Source organism: Camelina sativa, chromosome 1 (genome assembly GCF_000633955.1).
Source record: "Camelina sativa cultivar DH55 chromosome 1, Cs, whole genome shotgun sequence".
Classification (NCBI taxonomy): domain Eukaryota; kingdom Viridiplantae; phylum Streptophyta; class Magnoliopsida; order Brassicales; family Brassicaceae; genus Camelina; species Camelina sativa.
Window position 1 is genome coordinate 5,598,572 of NC_025685.1, and position 19,252 is coordinate 5,617,823.

Here is a 19,252-nt window from a genome sequence, read left to right on the forward strand (position 1 = left end):
AGTTGCGGTAACTTTTAAAATTCGAAGCTCAGACATGTGTGTGTTGATGGTTTTTGGTATACCGGATTTTTGAATTCTATACGTCATCATTGCAATTAATATATGGTGCCTTGATTTTTTTAAAAAGAGGTTTAGTTCCAAAGAGATCTGAATAATTAAAAAATTGTGAAAACCTAACTATACATAGATAGATACATGGAACAAATTCTAATTTTACATGTTGCACAAATACAGCGTTAGATTTCATTGACATTATTAACATGAGACCACTTGAAAAAAGCACACAAATCTAAAAGTCCCCCACAGAAAACAGTAACTTTCGTTAGATTTATAAAGATTCTTTCTCTCCTTAACCTGTAAAAAACTCATATACACATAAAAAACCAATTGACGTGGAGTTTGATCTATTGCAAATTTTATTTTATAATTGCACGAATACTACTACTATTAGGTGGGAATGTGAGATTAAATAATTAGTGGGGAAAAAATTAGTCTTTAACAATAATGATGATGCATATCCTCTTTTCACGTAAGATTAGTCTCTTTGTTTTGTCTTCTTTAGCTTTTTTCTTCTCCTCTTTGCCAATTTTTCTTCTCTTTCGCTTTTACATTTTTTTTCTAGCAAAAAATTCATTCACTTCTTCTTCTTCAATTCTATCTAAAGGCTGTCACGATAATTTCTCAGTTTCTCACCTTGTCCAGCAAATATTTTTTTTTNTTCTTTCTTTTTTTTTTCCGGGAAAATTCGTTTTTATGTAGTGGTCGTACTAAACACGCTTCCTTTATGTGTATCTAAAAGCTGTGGAATCTTCAAAACCACTGCCCCTTTTTCTTTTTATGGTTGAATTCAACATATTTTTTTTGTGTGTGTGTTTCGGATCCGACCATCTCTGCAACATCGTACTTTGGGAGACAACAGTGTCGAAAGACCATCTCCGTTGTCTTCTTCACTTGGAGAACTAAAACTCTCTCTCTCTGCTCTGTCTCTCTGTACTTTCTCCTTTCTCTTTTTTCCGTATCTGTCAGCCTTTTGATTCTGCTTTTTTTTGTTGTTGTTGTTTCTTCACAATCTCTCAGCACATACATATACATGTATGTTCATCTTCTTCTTCTTCTTCTTCCTTGAAAATAAAGTCTTGATTTTGCTAACTTCTTTACTCTTATTTCAGAAAAAACTAATCTTGGTACACTTTGGATTATTTCAGTGTTGCGGTGAAGGAAGGATTCAGGTTGGTTAATGGAGGATAGGGTTTTCTCATCGAAGTAATTTGATAGAACACTTGGTGTGCCTAAAATTAATATGAAGCAGCAATGGCAGTTCTTGTTCCTCTGCTTCCTCGTAATATTGTTTCTAATAGTGGACGCTCGTGGCAGACGGCTACTCAAAGACGACGTTAGCGAAGAAGCTGCTCTGTTAACGGCGTTTAAAGAAATCTCCGTTACGTCGGATCCTAATAACTTTCTGGGTAATTGGAATTACGGGTCGGGTCATCATCATGACCCATGTTCTTGGCGAGGCGTCTCTTGCTCTACCGATGGTTTAGTCACTGGTCTCGATCTACGAAACGGTGGTCTCACCGGAAGCCTAAATCTCAATAATCTCACTGCGTTGTCCACTCTCCGGAATCTTTATCTGCAAGGAAACAAGTTCTCCTCTGGTTCTTCTCCTTCTTCTTCTTCTTCTTCAGGATGTTCGCTCGAGGTTCTGGATTTATCTTCAAACTTGATTACGGACTCTTCGATCGTTGATTACGTTTTCTCCACATGTTTGGATCTGGTCTCTGTTAACGTCTCGCATAACAAACTCGCCGGGAAATTGAAGACTTCTCCGTCGTCGACGAGTAACAAGAGACTCACCACTGTTGATCTCTCGAACAATCTCTTTTCCGATGAGATTCCGGAGGCTTTCTTATCGAGTTTCCCGGCGTCTCTGAAACACCTCGATTTAGCCGCAAATAATTTCTCCGGCGACTTCTCTCGTCTCAGTTTTGGTCTCTGTGGGAACCTCACCGTGTTCAGTGTATCACAGAACAACATCACCGGCCACAAATTCCCGATTAGTCTGTCGAATTGTAATCTCCTCGAAGCGCTAAACCTCTCTCGGAACAGTCTCGCCGGAAAAATCCCCGGCTATGGATATTGGGGAAGTTTCCAGAACCTGAAGCAGCTCTCCTTCGCACACAACCTTTACACCGGTGAGATTCCACCGGAGCTTTCTTTGCTTTGTCCAACTCTAGAGGTTCTCGATCTCTCCGGAAACAGTCTCACTGGTCAGCTTCCACAAACATTCACCTCTTGTGGCTCGTTACAAAACCTGAATTTGGGAAACAACAAGCTCACCGGCGACTTTATAACAACCGTGGTGAGTAAACTCCCAAGAATCTCTCATCTTTACTTGCCCTTCAACAACATCTCAGGCTCTGTTCCGATTTCTCTCACCAACTGTAGTAATCTGCGAGTTCTTGATCTGAGCTCAAACGAGTTCACTGGCAAAGTAATACCATCTGGCTTCTGCTCTCTTCAAAGCCCTTCGGTTCTTGAGAAGTTACTTATTGCCAATAACTACCTCTCAGGAACTGTTCCTGTGGAGCTTGGTACATGCAAAAGCTTGAAGACGATAGATCTTAGCTTCAACGCTCTCACTGGTCCGATTCCTAAAGAGATATGGACATTACCGAAACTCTCAGACTTGGTTATGTGGGCGAACAATCTCACTGGTGGAATCCCTAACGACATTTGTGTTGATGGAGGAAACTTGGAAACGTTAATCCTAAACAACAATCTCTTAACCGGTTCTATTCCAAAATCAATCTCCAAATGCACCAACATGCTTTGGATCTCTCTTTCTAGTAACTTGCTTACAGGGGAAATCCCGGTAGCAATCGGAAACCTCGAGAAGCTAGCGATACTGCAACTCGGGAACAATTCTTTGACTGGTAACGTTCCACATGAGCTTGGGAAATGCAAGAGCCTTATCTGGCTTGATCTTAACAGCAACAATCTAACTGGGAATCTCCCAGCTGAACTTGCAAGTCAGGCTGGACGGGTAATGCCTGGTAGCGTCTCTGGTAAACAGTTTTCGTTTGTGAGGAACGAAGGTGGGACAGATTGTAGAGGTGCAGGTGGTTTGGTTGAGTTTGAAGGCATTCGTGCAGAACGGTTAGAGCATTTTCCGATGGTTCATTCATGTCCCAGGACTAGGATATACTCAGGCATGACCATGTACACGTTCACGGCGAACGGGAGTATGATTTACTTGGACCTATCTTACAATGCGGTTTCAGGCTCTATTCCTTTGGGTTATGGTGATATGGGGTACCTTCAGGTCTTGAATCTGGGACATAACCTGTTAACCGGAACCATACCTGATAGCTTCGGGGGATTGAAAGCAATCGGGGTGCTTGATCTATCTCACAATGAACTCCAAGGATTCTTACCTGGATCACTTGGAGGTCTCTCTTTTCTTAGTGACTTAGATGTCTCTAACAACAATCTAACCGGACCAATCCCATTCGGAGGCCAACTTACAACGTTCCCAGTCACAAAATACGCCAACAACTCTGGCCTCTGCGGGGTTCCTCTGCTACCTTGCAGCTCTGGTGTTCGGCCCACGGGATCCCATACTCACCCTAAGAAACGGGGTATTGCGACTTGGGTGATCACAGGGATTGTGTTTTCTTTCATGTGTATTGTGATGCTTACTATGGCTCTTTACAGAGTAAGCAAGGTTCAAAAGAAGGAAAAGCAGAGAGAGAAATATATTGAGAGCCTTCCAACCTCTGGTAGCAGCAGTTGGAAGCTTTCTAGCGTTCCTGAACCGTTGAGCATCAATGTCGCAACCTTTGAGAAGCCGTTGCGAAAACTTACTTTCGCACACCTTTTAGAAGCCACAAATGGGTTTAGTGCTGATAGTATGATCGGTTCAGGCGGGTTTGGCGATGTCTACAAGGCTCAATTCGCTGATGGATCTGTTGTTGCGATCAAGAAACTGATTCAAGTCACGGGACAAGGCGATAGAGAGTTCATGGCGGAGATGGAAACCATTGGAAAAATCAAACATCGAAACTTGGTACCGCTACTTGGATACTGTAAGATCGGCGAAGAGAGACTTCTTGTCTACGACTACATGAAATACGGAAGCTTAGAGGCCGTTCTACACGAAAAGACCAAGAAGGGAGGAATCTTTCTTGATTGGTCTGCGAGGAAGAAAATTGCTATAGGAGCTGCGCGTGGGCTAGCTTTCCTGCATCATAGCTGCATTCCTCATATTATACATAGGGATATGAAGTCAAGCAACGTTCTTCTAGACCAAGACTTCGTAGCTCGTGTCTCAGATTTTGGTATGGCAAGGTTGGTGAGCGCTCTAGATACTCACTTGAGCGTGAGTACGCTCGCAGGTACTCCAGGGTATGTTCCACCAGAGTATTACCAGAGTTTCCGGTGCACCGCAAAAGGAGATGTGTACAGCTACGGAGTTATACTTCTCGAGCTCCTCTCAGGCAAGAAACCGATCGATCCGGAGGAGTTTGGTGAAGACAACAACCTTGTGGGATGGGCAAAACAACTCTACAGAGAGAACAGAGGAGCTGAGATTCTTGACCCGGAGCTAGTAACAGACAAACTTGGCGATGTTGAGCTACTTCATTACTTGAAGATTGCGTCTCAGTGTTTGGATGATCGGCCGTTCAAAAGACCAACTATGATTCAAGTCATGGCAATGTTCAAAGAGCTCGTTCAGGTGGATACAGAGAACGATAGTCTGGATGAGTTTTCGCTCAAGGAAACGCCGTTGGTCGAAGAATCACGAGAGAAAGAGCCTTAAGAAGCTGATAGATTGTGTAGACTTCAGGAACATCAAGAAGATTTAAAATTTGTTATTTTCTTCCGATTTTTGTTGTTACTTGCTAGTGATTCAGTGTATATAATAACAGTACAGCCAATCCAAGTCTTTAGATGTGGAAATATGGAATGACAGACATCGACACTGAAGGGTTTTACTTAACACACACGGTTCTACCATTCTAGGCTATAGAGAATTACTTTCTTGTATAGTTTTTATATCTTCGTTCCATTTTGTTATTATTTTTCTGAGGCATGTTATATGTGATGATGATTCAAATTACATACTGAAAGTTTTTCTACATTTGTTCCTTTGTTTGATATTGAACTCTATAGATAAGATTTTGAACCTGTTATATGGAGAATCTTGGTAACTAACACTTGTATCTGATCATCTGAATATATATGATAAACTCTTAAGAGATTGGTGATACTTGTTTAGGTCTTAAGTTTGGCGATTAAGGAACAAAAACTTCATGTCATATGGTCAGACAAATAAGATCTCTCTGCTTATTTCGTTTGAAGAATATGGATACATTACATATACGCGTTACAAAAAAGTGAAGAACAAAACCAAAACAAAAAGAGGAAATTAATGCGTCTTTATAAAAGAAGGAAAAAAAATTACTTAAGGGATAGACATACATACATTCCAATGTCATGTATATACGAATAAACCATATACTTTAAAAAAACAATTTCATTAAATAAAAATAATTACGAAGAAAAGACCCAAAAAACCAGAAAAATTAATCCGTTGGCCAAACGTCTCTCAATCGATTGTATCAACAGAAGAATCCAAAGTCTTTTGTTGCATTAAAACGTATATTGTTTTCTCGGTAAAATTTAACTTAGGCTCCAGCGTAAGGGTTAGGCTTAGGTGTGCCCTTGACTAGACCACATTGGAGGCTTGTCTCAGGCATGTTGTATTCATCTCTCAGTGATTTCTCTGGCGACAAGACACTCGCGTAAAGCTGCTGTCCTAAGTAACGTCTCTCGGTGTTTTCAGATCGAATGTTCCACATTCCACAGTTGTCGAATGTGAGCAAGATTGCTGCCCAACATTTTGGGTAGACTTGGACTGTGTGTCTGCTCACTGCGTCCAGGAGGTTGTAGTTCTTTCTCTTCTCTGGGGTCCAAGTCCCTGGCTCGACACTTTGAAACAAAGTAAATTTGAAAATTAGGTTAAGATGAAGGGTTACTTGATGTAAAAGAAAGTATTTGGTTACTTGTTGTGAAAGAAATGTATAGACATAAAAATTGATTGTTTGTTTATTTCACTTACGCGACGGCAAAGAAGGAGTAACCGTCCAAGTGCCAAGACTGAACACTCTTCTCGTGGTTCTCAAACACCACCTCAATGAAGGTGCGGTGAGTGATGTTAAGAACATTTGGCTCGATCTTGATGGTCTTGATTTGTTCTGGGGTTGGGTTATCGGTGATGGTGTCGTACTTGAAAACCTTGTCGGCAATTCCAAAGTACTCGGCGAGCTTCAATGGAGTTTCGGGGTCAGTGTGCGAGACTCCGTTCAACGCGTACCTGAGCTTTCCATCGACCTTGCCTTGAGTGTTCACAAGCTTGATGGTACGTGTGATGTTGATCTTTCCGTAGTGGTAAGATCCCTGAGGGTTAGGCCTGGCTGCACTGGCGGTCAAGTTCCACCTGAAAGATCGGAACTGGTTCAAGGACCAAGCCCAGCCGACTGGACCAGCGGGTAGCTGCGAAGAGGCGGGGCCTTTTCCTCCCTCGTAGCGGAGAAGACCAGTTGTGGTAATAACCGACTTCAAGAACCTAGAGGATGCAACCATGTAGTAATCTTTAGCTTCTTGGTCAGCGGTAAGGATGGTTCCGTAACACTGACCGACATGAACGTCGAGAGAGTCATAATCGTTCTGGAGAACGTGGGATCCTTCCATCTCAACTAGCTTCAACTTGTGGTTCTGAATCCTAAAGTTGAGAGATGTCTTCATACCCACGTTACAGATCCTAACCCTATAGGTCTTTCCAGGTTTCAAGGTAAAGAGGGGCGCATCGGATCCATCACCTTTCCCGGACTTTCCGTTGATGAGAATACCATCTGGACGGCCAAGAGTACGACCACCATCAAGGAATTTCTTCAACTGAGTGTGGCTCTTAGTGTACCAGTCACCGATCAAGACGGTGTAGTCATCTTCTGGGTCAGCGTAAGGAACCGGGATGAGAAGACGGCTGTTCACACGGAGTCCACCGAATCCACCAGCGGAACGGTGCAATGCGGTGCTCGGGTAGTAGAAATAGCTTCCGATCTGATCCTTAGGCTGGAAATGGTAAGTGTAGTTGGTACCGGGCATGATTGGACACATGGTCCCTGGAGTCCCATCTTGCCAACAGTTCTTCCTGTGTTGGATCCCATTCCTAAAACGCAAAAAAAAATATATATAAATTATAAAACATCTGAGAATGAGCAGACTCTTGGGTAAATAATTTTCTATTGAAAAACATGCATATAAATTGAAACTAATGTTATTACCATGTGAGGAGGAAAGGTTCGTCGAGGTTATTGAAGACATTAATGATGATGTTGTTGTTGGAGGTTGAGTTGATGTTGGGACCAGGGAATTGGCCGTTGATGAGTATGACTTGTTGTGGAACGCCGAGAGGAGACACGGTTCCGTAGGTCACGTTCCACACGTGATGGAAGTAAGGGTCTTCTGCTCGGACCACCAATGTTGCGGCTGCGGCCAGGTAGAGGCACGCGGCCAAGAGTTTAACCCCTCGCATAACAATAAACAATTTTTGGTTCGGATAACAATTTTATATTTTTATGTGTTTTGGTGGGGTACTACTAATTGTTTATTGTTATATAATTATGCTTTGGGGTTTGAATTTCGAGTTGTGGAAATGTTTGAAGGCGTTTTTATAGGGTTTTCTTAGACAAATGTTTTTCCTGGTTTTTCTCATCTTCTTTGGGGTCTCCTATCATCTCGCTACTCCTTTCGTCCATATTTGGTGTGTTAAGACTTTTGAAGTTTTTAACCTCTCCCTATTTTTGGTGTTTCCTTTTGAATTCTCTATTTTGTTTTTAATGTTTTTTTTTTATTTCCATGTCTTGGAAAATTTTGCTATTTTGGATTTAAAAATATTTTACAAGATAGAAATTTAACAAAGTCATACCATAACGTTATAGGACCTAAAAACATTTTCGACAATTATGGAGAATACTTTGAAAAATCACATTATTTTACTATAATTATTGTTTTTGTTTTTTTTTATATTAATACGTCTCTTTATAATAACATTTTTGTTATCTGTATTTTTTTACTTATAATCTTTTTATATAGTACTAGAAAAGTAATTTGATATGTCGAGTCCTTTCATCAATCTCTATACGATTTGATTTTAAACTCCAAAGACGAACTTAGATATGACAATGGGGATCAGGGTATGGGACATAGCATATTTGTAAACAACATAATTAAGGTTAATTAGGAAAGGGGATAAGAGTCGTAATAAAAACTAGCCCACCTCACCGGAGTTATCAGAGTCGTAGTTCGCTCTAGCTTCTACATACAATCAAAAGCTTCGGTGTTAGAAGTAATATCTCTTCATTTGACCCCGTTAGCTTTGTTGCTTATTAGACTGAAATTTGTGGTTTTCCAAATTATATTTCTATGTTTTTCTTTTTCTTGCCATGGGACCAATGCAATTACATAGGTTTATAGTCTTTGACTCTAATTGGTTGCATTCCTAAACTATTTTTATTTTCGATGAAATATTTAAATTCTTAACAAAAAAAAAAAGATAAACTAGTATCTCGCCCGTTTCCTCAATCCGACGAGTTAGTCAATCATTTTATGGCAAATTCAAGAAACTAAACAGACAATGTTAACACCAAAAAATATTAGAATTTACTTTCCTATACAAATCTTGCACTGTGGAGATTTTGGAAAGAGGCATATATGGTCTCCAAATACTTAATGCTCTATCAGCGTTTAATCACTGATGCCAAAACGTATAAAGTATTCCTCCATAATTCTTAAAAATATATCCAGTGTCGTACGTAAGGAAACAGCTGTTTAATCTTTAAAATTATATAGAAAATGCATTAATCACTTATGTATATTGGCAACACCAAATTTATTGACGAGGGGAGGAAACAATTCTCCTTGTCTTGAGGGACTGTCCTGCAATGTCGGGTTTATGGAGTAGGATTATGGCACCTGAGAAACTGGATCTGTTTTTTCGTCAAACATTGTTGGAGTGGATTTACATGAACATGGGGATTACAGAACTGCGGTTTGATGTATCTTGGGCTATTCTTTTTTGGGATGACAGTGTGGTGGGGTTGGAAATGGAGATGTGGTAATGTTTTTGATATGGATGGGACGTGTAGGGATAGGGTACGGTTTGTTAAAGATGTTGCTAATGAGGTGGCTCGAGCTCACGTCTTGACGGATCCAAAGAACCGAGGTGGTAAAAGGGTGGTGAGACAGATTGCATGGTCCCCGCCTCCGGAGAACTGGGTGAAGCTGAATATTGACGGTGCTTCTCGGGGTAATCTTGGGTTGGCTACAGCGGGAGGTGTATTACGGGACAAGGAGGGAACCTGGCTCCACGGTTTTGTGCTGAATATAGGAGTTTGTTCTGCTCCTATGGCGGAATTATGGGGTATTTACTATGGCTTGGTTATCACTTGGGAGAGAAGGATAACTCACTTGGAGATAGAGGTGGATTCCGGGATGGTAGTTGATTTTCTTAAGACATAGATTCCTGATACTCATCCCTTGTCGTTCCTAGGACGGTTGTGCTATGACTTTCTTTCGAAGGACTGGACAGTTCGAATTTCACAGATGTATCGAGAAGCAAATCGTCTTGCAGACGGATTGGCTACTTATGCACAGTCCCAACCGTTAGGGTTGCAGTTGTTAGAGGGGTGTCCCGCTTGTGTTATTTTTTTATGTACTGAGGATGCTAATGGGATTTCATTTCCCCGTCGAAATCGTGTGGAATGTTTTTTTTATGTTTTTTTTTACTTTTAATAAATTAAGGAGGCAAGGCCTCCTGTCTCGCACCAAAAAAAAAAATACCAAATTTATTGAACAGGAATCATCAATTAGCGAGTTGGAGAAGAAGAACAAGTGTTATATAACAAGTAATGAAAAACATTTTAAGTTCAAATTTGAGACACTAAAAAATGATTATTAATTTACCAAACAGTCAAATACAATTAAGAAATGTGACACTACAAGAATTAAGAGAAAGACAATAAATATTTCACGTAAGACAGCGCGAGGATTTCAGTTACCATTCATTGGGCCTATCCCAACATCTCAACTCACAATCTTATGTACGTAGTGTAGTAATGTGATGAATATATAAACAGAAATTCCTGTAAATACCATTAAAAAGGTTCTTTTTCCAAAAATACCACATTTTAGTTTTTTTTTCCAAAAATACTATAAAAGTTTTTTTTCCTAAAATTACCACAAATACAAAAAATTGATTTTTAAGGATGTAGAATTTTTTTTTTAGGTTTGGGTTGACACATTTAGTTTTAGGGTATAGTTTTTAGGGGTAGAGTTTAGTATTTAGAATTTAGGAATTAGTTTTTAGTATTAGAAATTTAATTCAATTATGTGATATTTTGGAAAAAAATACATTTTAGTTCCAAAAATACTAAATTGTGGTATTTTTGGAATAAAAACCTATTATAGTGATATTTATGACAATTGCCCACACATAAATCAATAAATTACATTTTTTTCAATAATATACCGTATACACACATGTAAAATCGTAAAAACATATGAATATATCGCAAATGTATCATTATCGTGTTTTAATATATTTTTTTATATTTTTAAGTAACGAAAGAAGATTGGAGTAGATCACCGAAAACGGTATGTAAAAAAAATCATCTTTGAATAACATGCAAGCTTAAGTTCTGTTACAATTACAAAGTATGCAGTTTCTTACTAGACCGTAATAATTTTTGTCCGTGTGGAATAATCAAACATAGCTGAGGTATGTTATAACAAACAAAAAATCACTTGATGACTTGTCAATAGTTAAATTTGGTATCTTTAGAGACATTTCCAATATTAGAATACGATCCGAGTTGTGTGCTCGTTCGAAAAAATCGAAATCCTGAGGACCAAAGGGAGCGAGAGAGATTCAAAAATAGAAGTTTCATGTAAAGAGAATTAGAGATGCAGCGTGAAAAAAGGCAACGATTCCGTGCAAACCAAGGTAGCTTCACCTGCATAAATACTTAATCACGACATTACCAAAAAATCGTCAAGAGCAAGAGAACATAGTTTCTTCTTGCTTTTGAGGAAAAAAAATATAATTAAAATATTTTTTATATAGGAAAGGGTTAATTTATTAATAAAAAAATAAAAAGAAGCAGAAAAGAGAAAATGCAGGGTGGTAGGCTTTTGACGGTGTTGGTGTGCCTCGCCTCCACGGTGGCGATTGTTAGCGCCGGAGACCCTTACTTCTACTACACGTGGAACGTGACCTACGGAACCGCCGCTCCCCTCGGAATTCCTCAACAGGTGATTCTCATCAACGGACAGTTCCCTGGTCCTAACCTAAACTCGACCTCCAACAACAATGTTGTCATTAACGTCTTCAACAACCTCGACGAGCCTTTCTTATTGACCTGGTTCGTTACCAATCTGTCTCGTTCGGTTTAAATCTATATATATATATATATATCTAAATTTGTTTTCAAAAACAAAACATATTTTAGAAATAGAAAAATATTTTTCATCATCTTATAAAGCTCAAAGGCCAAAGATGCATGCAAATGGGAGTTCTCATTTCGTTTGATCATTTTTTTTGGATGAAGAGATTTCATTTTTGATGTTTTATCTACAATTAACAAATAAATTTATGTTTAAGATCTTAAAGTTTGTAGATTTATTTTTGCATTAGGACTAGGTTTATTATATATTAAGATGCTTAGTCCTGACAATGGTTTTTGGTGACGTGGCAGGAGTGGACTTCAGCACAGGAAGAACTCCTGGCAAGATGGTGTGACTGGGACCTCATGCCCAATCCCAGCAGGCACCAACTTCACTTACCATTTCCAGCCTAAGGACCAGATCGGTAGTTACTTCTACTACCCATCCACATCTCTCCACCGTTTCGCCGGTGGTTTCGGTGGCCTCCGTGTCAACAGCCGTCTCCTCATCCCGGTACCTTACGCTGACCCCGAAGACGACCGCACCATCCTCATCAACGACTGGTTTACCAAGAGCCACACCGCTCTCAAGAACTTCCTTGACAGTGGTCGTACTCTTGGATCCCCCGACGGTGTTCTCATCAACGGGAAATCCGGTAAAGTTGGCGAGAAGAACGAGGCTCTCTTCACCATGAAGCCAGGAAAGACTTACAAGTTCAGGATCTGCAATGTTGGATTCAAATCCACTCTTAACTTCAGGATCCAAGGACACAAGATGAAGCTTGTTGAGATGGAAGGCTCTCACGTCCTCCAGAACGACTACGACTCTCTTGACGTCCACGTCGGACAGTGTTTTGCCGTTCTAGTGACCGCTGACCAAGTGGCCAAGAACTACTACATGGTTGCATCCACTAGGTTCCTCAAGAAGGAAGTGAGCACTGTTGGTGTGTTGAGCTACGAAGGAAGCAACGTTGAGGCTTCAGCTGAGCTCCCCAAGGCTCCCGTCGGCTGGGCTTGGTCTCTCAACCAGTTCAGATCCTTCAGATGGAACTTGACCGCTAGTGCTGCCAGACCTAACCCACAAGGATCTTACCATTACGGAAAGATCAACATCACCCGTACCATCAAGCTCGCCAACAGCAAGAATGTGGTGAACGGGAAGGTCAGGTTTGGGTTCAACGGTGTATCACACGTTGACACCGAGACTCCCTTGAAGCTTGCTGAGTACTTCGGAATGGCCGAGAAGGTTTTCAAGTACAACGTCATCAAGGATGAACCAGCAGCCAAGATCACAGCACTAACTGTCGAGCCCAATGTCCTCAACATCACTTTCCGTACCTTTGTCGAAATCATCTTCGAGAACCACGAGAAAAGCATGCAATCTTTCCATTTGGACGGTTACTCCTTCTTCGCTGTCGCGTAAGCCCCCATTCAAAACCAATTCCGCAATAGGTCTTTCTTATGAGATCCCTAGCTAACACTTAGCTCTATAACATGTCTTTTGCAGTTCCGAGCCAGGAAGATGGACACCAGAGAAGAGAAGTAACTACAACTTGCTCGACGCAGTTAGCAGACACACAGTGCAAGTGTACCCCAAATCCTGGTCAGCTATTCTCTTGACATTCGACAACGCCGGTATGTGGAACATCAGATCAGAGAACTGGGAGAGAAGATACTTGGGCGAGCAATTGTACGTCAGTGTTCTCTCACCTGAAAAATCACTAAGAGACGAGTACAACATCCCTCTCAACACCAACCTTTGCGGCATCGTCAAGGGATTGCCATTGCCTGCACCTTACACTATTTAAGCCTCACTTCGACAAAGTTTTTTTATTTCATTTACATGTAAAATTCTACTTTTCCAAAGTGAGTGTATTACGTGACTAATTAACCCTTTCCTAATCTCATTAAACCTACTATATATAATTTAACTACAGACCAAATTGTTGTTTCACTTATAACCTAAATTAACTTCTTTTATACACAAGAGACTATTGTTCATCAATTCACAGAGGAGAAGAGTCATTTGAAATTAATCTCAAGTGATTAAGTAAAAAGAATACTAAATCCTTGTGGGATAGTCTGTGAATAAAATCCCTTCAAAGTCTCCTCGATCATATCGATGAGTAAATCGGTAAAGACCACACACTAGGCGAAGAAGAGATTCAAATATTGGTTCCATGCACACCAGATTAATTTCACAGCTTAATATTGTTCGAAAGAAGAGGAATCGAAGTTCGACTTCTACTTATCACAATCAGATTCCCGAAACCTAGCACCAAATTACATGAATCGGAAAAACTAAAGACCAAAAAGTTCAGAGAAACAAAAAGAAACCTAGATCGACATAAACCCTAACTCACCTGAAAGGTTAATTAAATTCCACCGCAAGCAAGCGTGAGACAGTCTCTCATCGTCAGCTCAGCAGCTGAGAGAGCAAAACAAGCTGATGCTTGTTGAAGTCAAACAAGTTAAAGAAGGAGATAGACGAAGAAAATAAAGTTCACGCGCGCGTGTGTTGTGACGATGCGACTCGAAGAAGCTACGCTTTTTTTTTCTTTCTCTCTCTTCGATGTTTTTAATCTATATATTAATTCATAATTCAATATTTTTTTTTTGTTTTTTAAAAACTTGTTGTCTGTAAAAATATATTAAAATAATATATAGCAAAAGAAAGAATTGTAAAGTAGTAGTTTATTTCTTGCATGTATTTTTTTTTTTTTAAAAAGATATACAATATCACAATCTCTATTTATATCAGACGTGAAAATTTATTACTTATTTACAATTTTGGACTACCGTATGATAGTTTTTACAAATAAACTTTCCAAGAAAAGTATATATTCAGTAACCCTAGTTATAATATCTACTTTGGTGTGATAACTTATTATTAACTAACGAGAAGCGCCTTAGCCTAGCTAGTTGCCTTCCACCTGCGATGCGACCGTCTCTTTCCACCCGAGAGAGTTCGAAGCTGCCGGATATAAGGCTTCCTGTAATGTGGCCGCCATTTAATTACCTCGTTCACTCGGTGAGCAGAACGTTTTCTTACTCATGTTATTCTTGGCAACAATTTTACAAATAGTTTCTAATTCTAGAGGAAAAACAAAAATTAAATTGGCTGAACATTACATATATGTCTTTTTCATAAGCACGTGTTGAGCAGATAAGACATAGATGTATACAAAGCGTGATCCAACCCTTTCACCGGGGGAAAAAATCATTAATCACTAGTGAAAAAATCATTATTCATCAAGATCTTGTTCTTCCAGAAATTAAACTATTCTGGACTTTACGATATATAAGATAAGATCCTCATATTTTATACTAAATAAAACTATAACGAGACAGAAATATAGACCAAAAAATATCTTTGTGAGCATGTTAACAAGTTCTAGCTACAAAACTTTTATTCAATAATTAGAAGAATCATTCGGTTTTAAACATATAGTTTTCAGGAAAGAAACAGGATTTATGAACCTTACTTACCTCGTTTCTGCATTCTTCCTTTGTTTGAGTTCTTGTGATCTTTACCACACATAACACCTAAGCGCGACACAAAGTAACGTGTAGCCAAGGACAACTTGCCGATCATGTTACTTTTTTCTTTTTGGTTATAATTGTATATAATAAGGAACACTATATATCAATTATAATTTCTTCCTGACTTTTTCAAGAACCAAAGAATTTTGATACTAAAAATGTCTTAATAGAGTATAAAGAAAGATCATTTAAATCGGCAAGTCATCCTTGGCTGCACACTACTTCCGTCACATACGCGTTTCACTATAACCCACTTGTATATATGAAAACCACATACCAAAAAATGTATATGTGAAACCATATATATTTGATATTTTTTCTACTCGAAAGTAACAAAAGAGATGCAAGAGGAAGATCTATACATATTAGTTTGGCTGCTTATGAATACTAGAGGTCTCACTCGCCCTGGGTTTATATAGAAGACGGTGCAGAGAGATAAGAGAGATGAGGGGGAATAAAATAATTAAATTGAAAAGAGAGAAAGATTTGAGATGCACTATATTCATTTATGCCCCCAAGAAGGTAGATATGCAAAATCCCACAAAGGAAAATAAAACTAGTTGTAATAATATATAATTAAATGAATAAATAGAATCGAAAACAAAAGAATTTAATTAAAGAGATATTTGACCAAAATTTTATTTTTAAAGAGATAAGGTTCCTCCATGCTTCTCCATCCTCATAATATTAGTTTTCTTAAGCTGCAAAAGCTTTACAGCTTTCACAGATGCCATTAAGAGATATGGCCCATAGACACAAATACACATTCATATACACACACATATTTCTTCATATACACATACACATGATGTACCATTAGATATTTAATTTTCTTTTTACTTTGACAAAAAAAAACCGTAGATATTTAGATTGCTAGTGTGTATAACGAATCGTCATCTTATTGTTTCTTTATTAATTGTTTTTAATCTTCTTTCGTTGACGAAAATAAGCGTATCCCTTTCCCATCTTTGTCATTAACCCTTTGAAAAAACATCTCTAAAAATTAGATACTCTCTAGCTAATACAAATTACTGATCATCAAGAATATAAAATATTAATGTATTTGAATGTTTAGATTTTTTCTAATAAGCTCAGAAATTAAGGTTTTGATTAACCTAGGTAAATAGATTCTCTTTGTGCAAAAACAAGTGATATGCAGTATTATATGAAAAAAAGAGGGACGTGGTTTGAGGAAGAAGACCCACTTGCACAATATCGACCTGGTTATGGTAAGTTGATAGGAACCATAAGTTTCTAATTTTAGTACTTACTAAGAAATAAATCTCGAGAAAGAAAAAATGTGTAGAGAAAGAGAGAGAGAAGATAGAAAGCGATTCTAGTAAACATTTTTAAAAGAAGAGAGGAATCTTAACATTTACGTGTATCCCTAGTTATCCCGACAGGTACTCGAAAGGGCACTATTTTATAAACATTTATAGAGTATTAATTTATTTATAAAACAAGTAATCGGTAAAAATATAGAGACCTTAAGTTCTGCATATATTTGACAAAAAAATATTGTATACACACACAAAAATGAGAACGTGGAATCTCAAAGTTATCGAAAAGATCAAAAAGTCCTTGCTCGAGTAGGTCACTTGCGTGGCCGTACATATTTTTATATTTTCATTATTTTTCAAAATATTATTAATACGATATCAAAGTGACAATGTGTCATATGTAAAGTAAACAACACATTATTGAGAAAGATAACGCAATATGTCATATGTAAAGTAAACAACACATTATCGAGAAAGAAAACGGAATATGTCATATATGTGATTTATGAAAAAAAATTAAAAAATAAAAGAGGAAGCAAATTTGTCATATCACATTGTTCTTTATATTGCTTTGTCCATCAACGTCATGTTGTTATTTCACGTAAAAATAATTTCGGATGCCTATACAAGAAAATGGATACTTGGGGAAAAGGAGTAAATGGGTACAATGTGATGTCAGTTGGTGGAGTGGCAGATCGATGGGATTTTCACTGCTCTTTTGGCTCAAACCCCTATGCCTCATGTGCTTCCCTCTATATATATTTTTTTTTCATGCTGAAAATGATTTTAATGGAAAACTTTTATTGGAAAACCAAATTTGGGGGTTTTCATGTTATTGTGTTTTTGCATATAAAAATTGAAGCTTGAAACTTAATGTGGCAGTAGAGGAAACAAAATAGTAAAAAAAAAAGGTATAAATTGAAATTTAGGTAAAAATTACACAAAAACGGTGCTAATACTGAAGTAGAACTCAGCTATATGTCATTTATAAGGTAAACATTGTTTATAAATGATGTTTAGGGAACTTTTTCGCGATTACACAAACACTGTACGTAGATTAAAGTCTTTGTTATATAGTATATAGTTTGACCAAAAAGGAGATAAAAATAGTATCATGTAAAATAGTAACAACAAGTTAAGACCTAATTTTCTCTCTCGCCGCCTCTTGAACATACAATTTTTACGAAATTTTTGACCGGCGCGTGGCGGCTCATATAACACCGACGTCAGTCACCTCCTTTAGTTTGTAACTTAGTTTTCAGTCCTTTTTCTTATTCTATGTGGTTGTGGAAGCATGGAGTTTTGGCGATGGAGATCTGATGATTTTGAATTCCAGATCTAGTGAGATTTTGCCTTTGATTCCAGTTTCTTCGGATCTGATGGTTGCTGGTGTGCTTGGGTTGTCGGTTTGTTCGCGATTCAAGGAGTGGAACATTGTTTAGGCTGAGTCATGTTCGCTGGTTCACTTGTTTTGCTAGCAACGACCTTTCTCTCTTCCTTCATCCTCTCGGTATCTCGTTCGTCTCTACTGTCTTCCTTTTTGTTTCCCCTGTTTGCTCTGTTCAGATTGTAATCGTTTAAGATCTGGTATCTTCAGAGCTCAGGTTTAGTAGATTCACTTGTTTGGGCTGTAGTCTCCCTCGTTTGGGCTAAGTTTCTCTTCCTCGACTATTTCTCTTTGTTAGTTTGGGGTTGAGTTTTGGTTAGGTTTGGATCAGTTCATCTAGTATTAAGCTTCGTTTAAGTTTAATTACTTGGTTGTTGCTTCAAGTGGGTCTCGATTATCTTACGGTTACATCCCGGGAGACCCTTGACAAAACACTTATAGAGAAAGTTGTATCTTATGCGGAGAAAACCAAGTTTCATTATCTTGTTATGGCCATTTGTGTTGAAGCCCGTTATCATCCTTTGGTATGCGGAAAATCCTTATGGTTTTTCGAAAGCTAAATCAGTCTCCAGACAAAATGTTTTTGGTTTAAACAATGTATCTGTAAACTCCTTTCCTCCTCTAGATGTAGGTTATGAAAAGATCATTGTGTCTTTGTAATTTCATTCTCGTCTTTTATCTTGTGATTTGTAATATTTCTCAACTATGTTATCAATATAATCCTTTTTAGTGAAAAAAAAAGAAGTAAAATATAAGTGTAGGAAAGATGAACCGAAATTAGAACCGTCGTTTTCGATCGTAATGATTCTTCAATTTGTACTACTCTCTCTTTGTGGAGAGAGAGAGAGAAGAGAGGTCTCTAGACTTTTTCAATAGGTCCATGCAGGGACCATATAAAGGACCCCCAACAGAAGATGAATTTGCGAAGCACTGATTCATAGAACAAATTTACGAAATAGTAAAACAAAGAAATTTATGATAAACTGTTAAGTGGTTATTAGTATAGTATATCAGTATATGACAACGAACATATTACGTATGCTAAACTAAATATAAAGTGTGTGTATGTTCTAATATGTGTCCATCAATTCATCCGTAGATCCACAAATTGCAATTATTGCATGATCGATGTGAGTACATATATAAAATTACCATCTACTGTACATCTATGCAATTTCTCATGAATCATAGTCTTATTTACTTTCTCTTTAACCCAAAAAAAACTATACAATGATGGAACACATGTCCTACCACTCTGTGACTCTTCACTCTACTGACATCGGTGTCCAGAGTTCTCCCACGAAATCTATGTCCAAATCCCCAAATTGATATGCATACGATACCACAAGATCACTGTTGAAAATAATTTCTATGTAAAGAAACAACAAATTTCCTGAAAAAGAATGTAGTCCGTCCAGTGTCTCTCTGGTTTTTCCACTCGGTTCTCCATTATTAATTTATAACGTTTAACAAAGACTCACAAACAAGATGAATAAATGTTTACAAGGGGATTTTTTTTTTTTTTTTTTTTTTTT

At 38.1% G+C, this 19,252-nt stretch overlaps 3 protein-coding genes and 1 long non-coding RNA gene across 5 annotated transcripts; 2 read left to right on the top strand and 2 right to left on the bottom strand.

The window, feature by feature from the left end:
* LOC104777785 (receptor-like protein kinase BRI1-like 3) lies at positions 715-5,004 on the top strand. 2 transcript variants are annotated; one of them, XM_010502102.1, is made up of 2 exons: positions 715-1,092; positions 1,206-5,004. In XM_010502102.1, exon 2 carries the CDS (start codon positions 1,301-1,303, stop codon positions 4,820-4,822), a length of 3,522 nt encoding a protein of 1,173 aa, XP_010500404.1. In that variant the 5' UTR covers positions 715-1,092; positions 1,206-1,300; the 3' UTR covers positions 4,823-5,004. The 2 variants fall into 2 exon arrangements, with proteins under 2 accessions (XP_010500404.1, XP_010500412.1); XM_010502110.1 differs by having other exon boundaries at positions 715-990.
* LOC104777798 (L-ascorbate oxidase homolog) lies at positions 5,322-7,692 on the bottom strand. Its single transcript, XM_010502121.1, has 3 exons — positions 7,350-7,692; positions 6,125-7,234; positions 5,322-5,994 (listed from the first exon to the last, which is right to left on the bottom strand). Exons 1-3 carry the CDS (start codon positions 7,598-7,600, stop codon positions 5,691-5,693), a joined length of 1,665 nt encoding a protein of 554 aa, XP_010500423.1. The 5' UTR covers positions 7,601-7,692; the 3' UTR covers positions 5,322-5,690.
* LOC104777807 (L-ascorbate oxidase homolog) lies at positions 11,117-13,826 on the top strand. The gene is made up of 3 exons (XM_010502133.1): positions 11,117-11,486; positions 11,820-12,926; positions 13,015-13,826. The coding sequence occupies exons 1-3, from the start codon at positions 11,239-11,241 to the stop codon at positions 13,313-13,315; spliced, it is 1,656 nt and encodes a 551-aa protein (XP_010500435.1). The 5' UTR covers positions 11,117-11,238; the 3' UTR covers positions 13,316-13,826.
* On the bottom strand, positions 14,245-15,605 carry LOC109133129. The gene is made up of 2 exons (XR_002038220.1): positions 14,997-15,605; positions 14,245-14,500 (listed from the first exon to the last, which is right to left on the bottom strand). It is a non-coding gene; the product is annotated as an uncharacterized LOC109133129 (long non-coding RNA).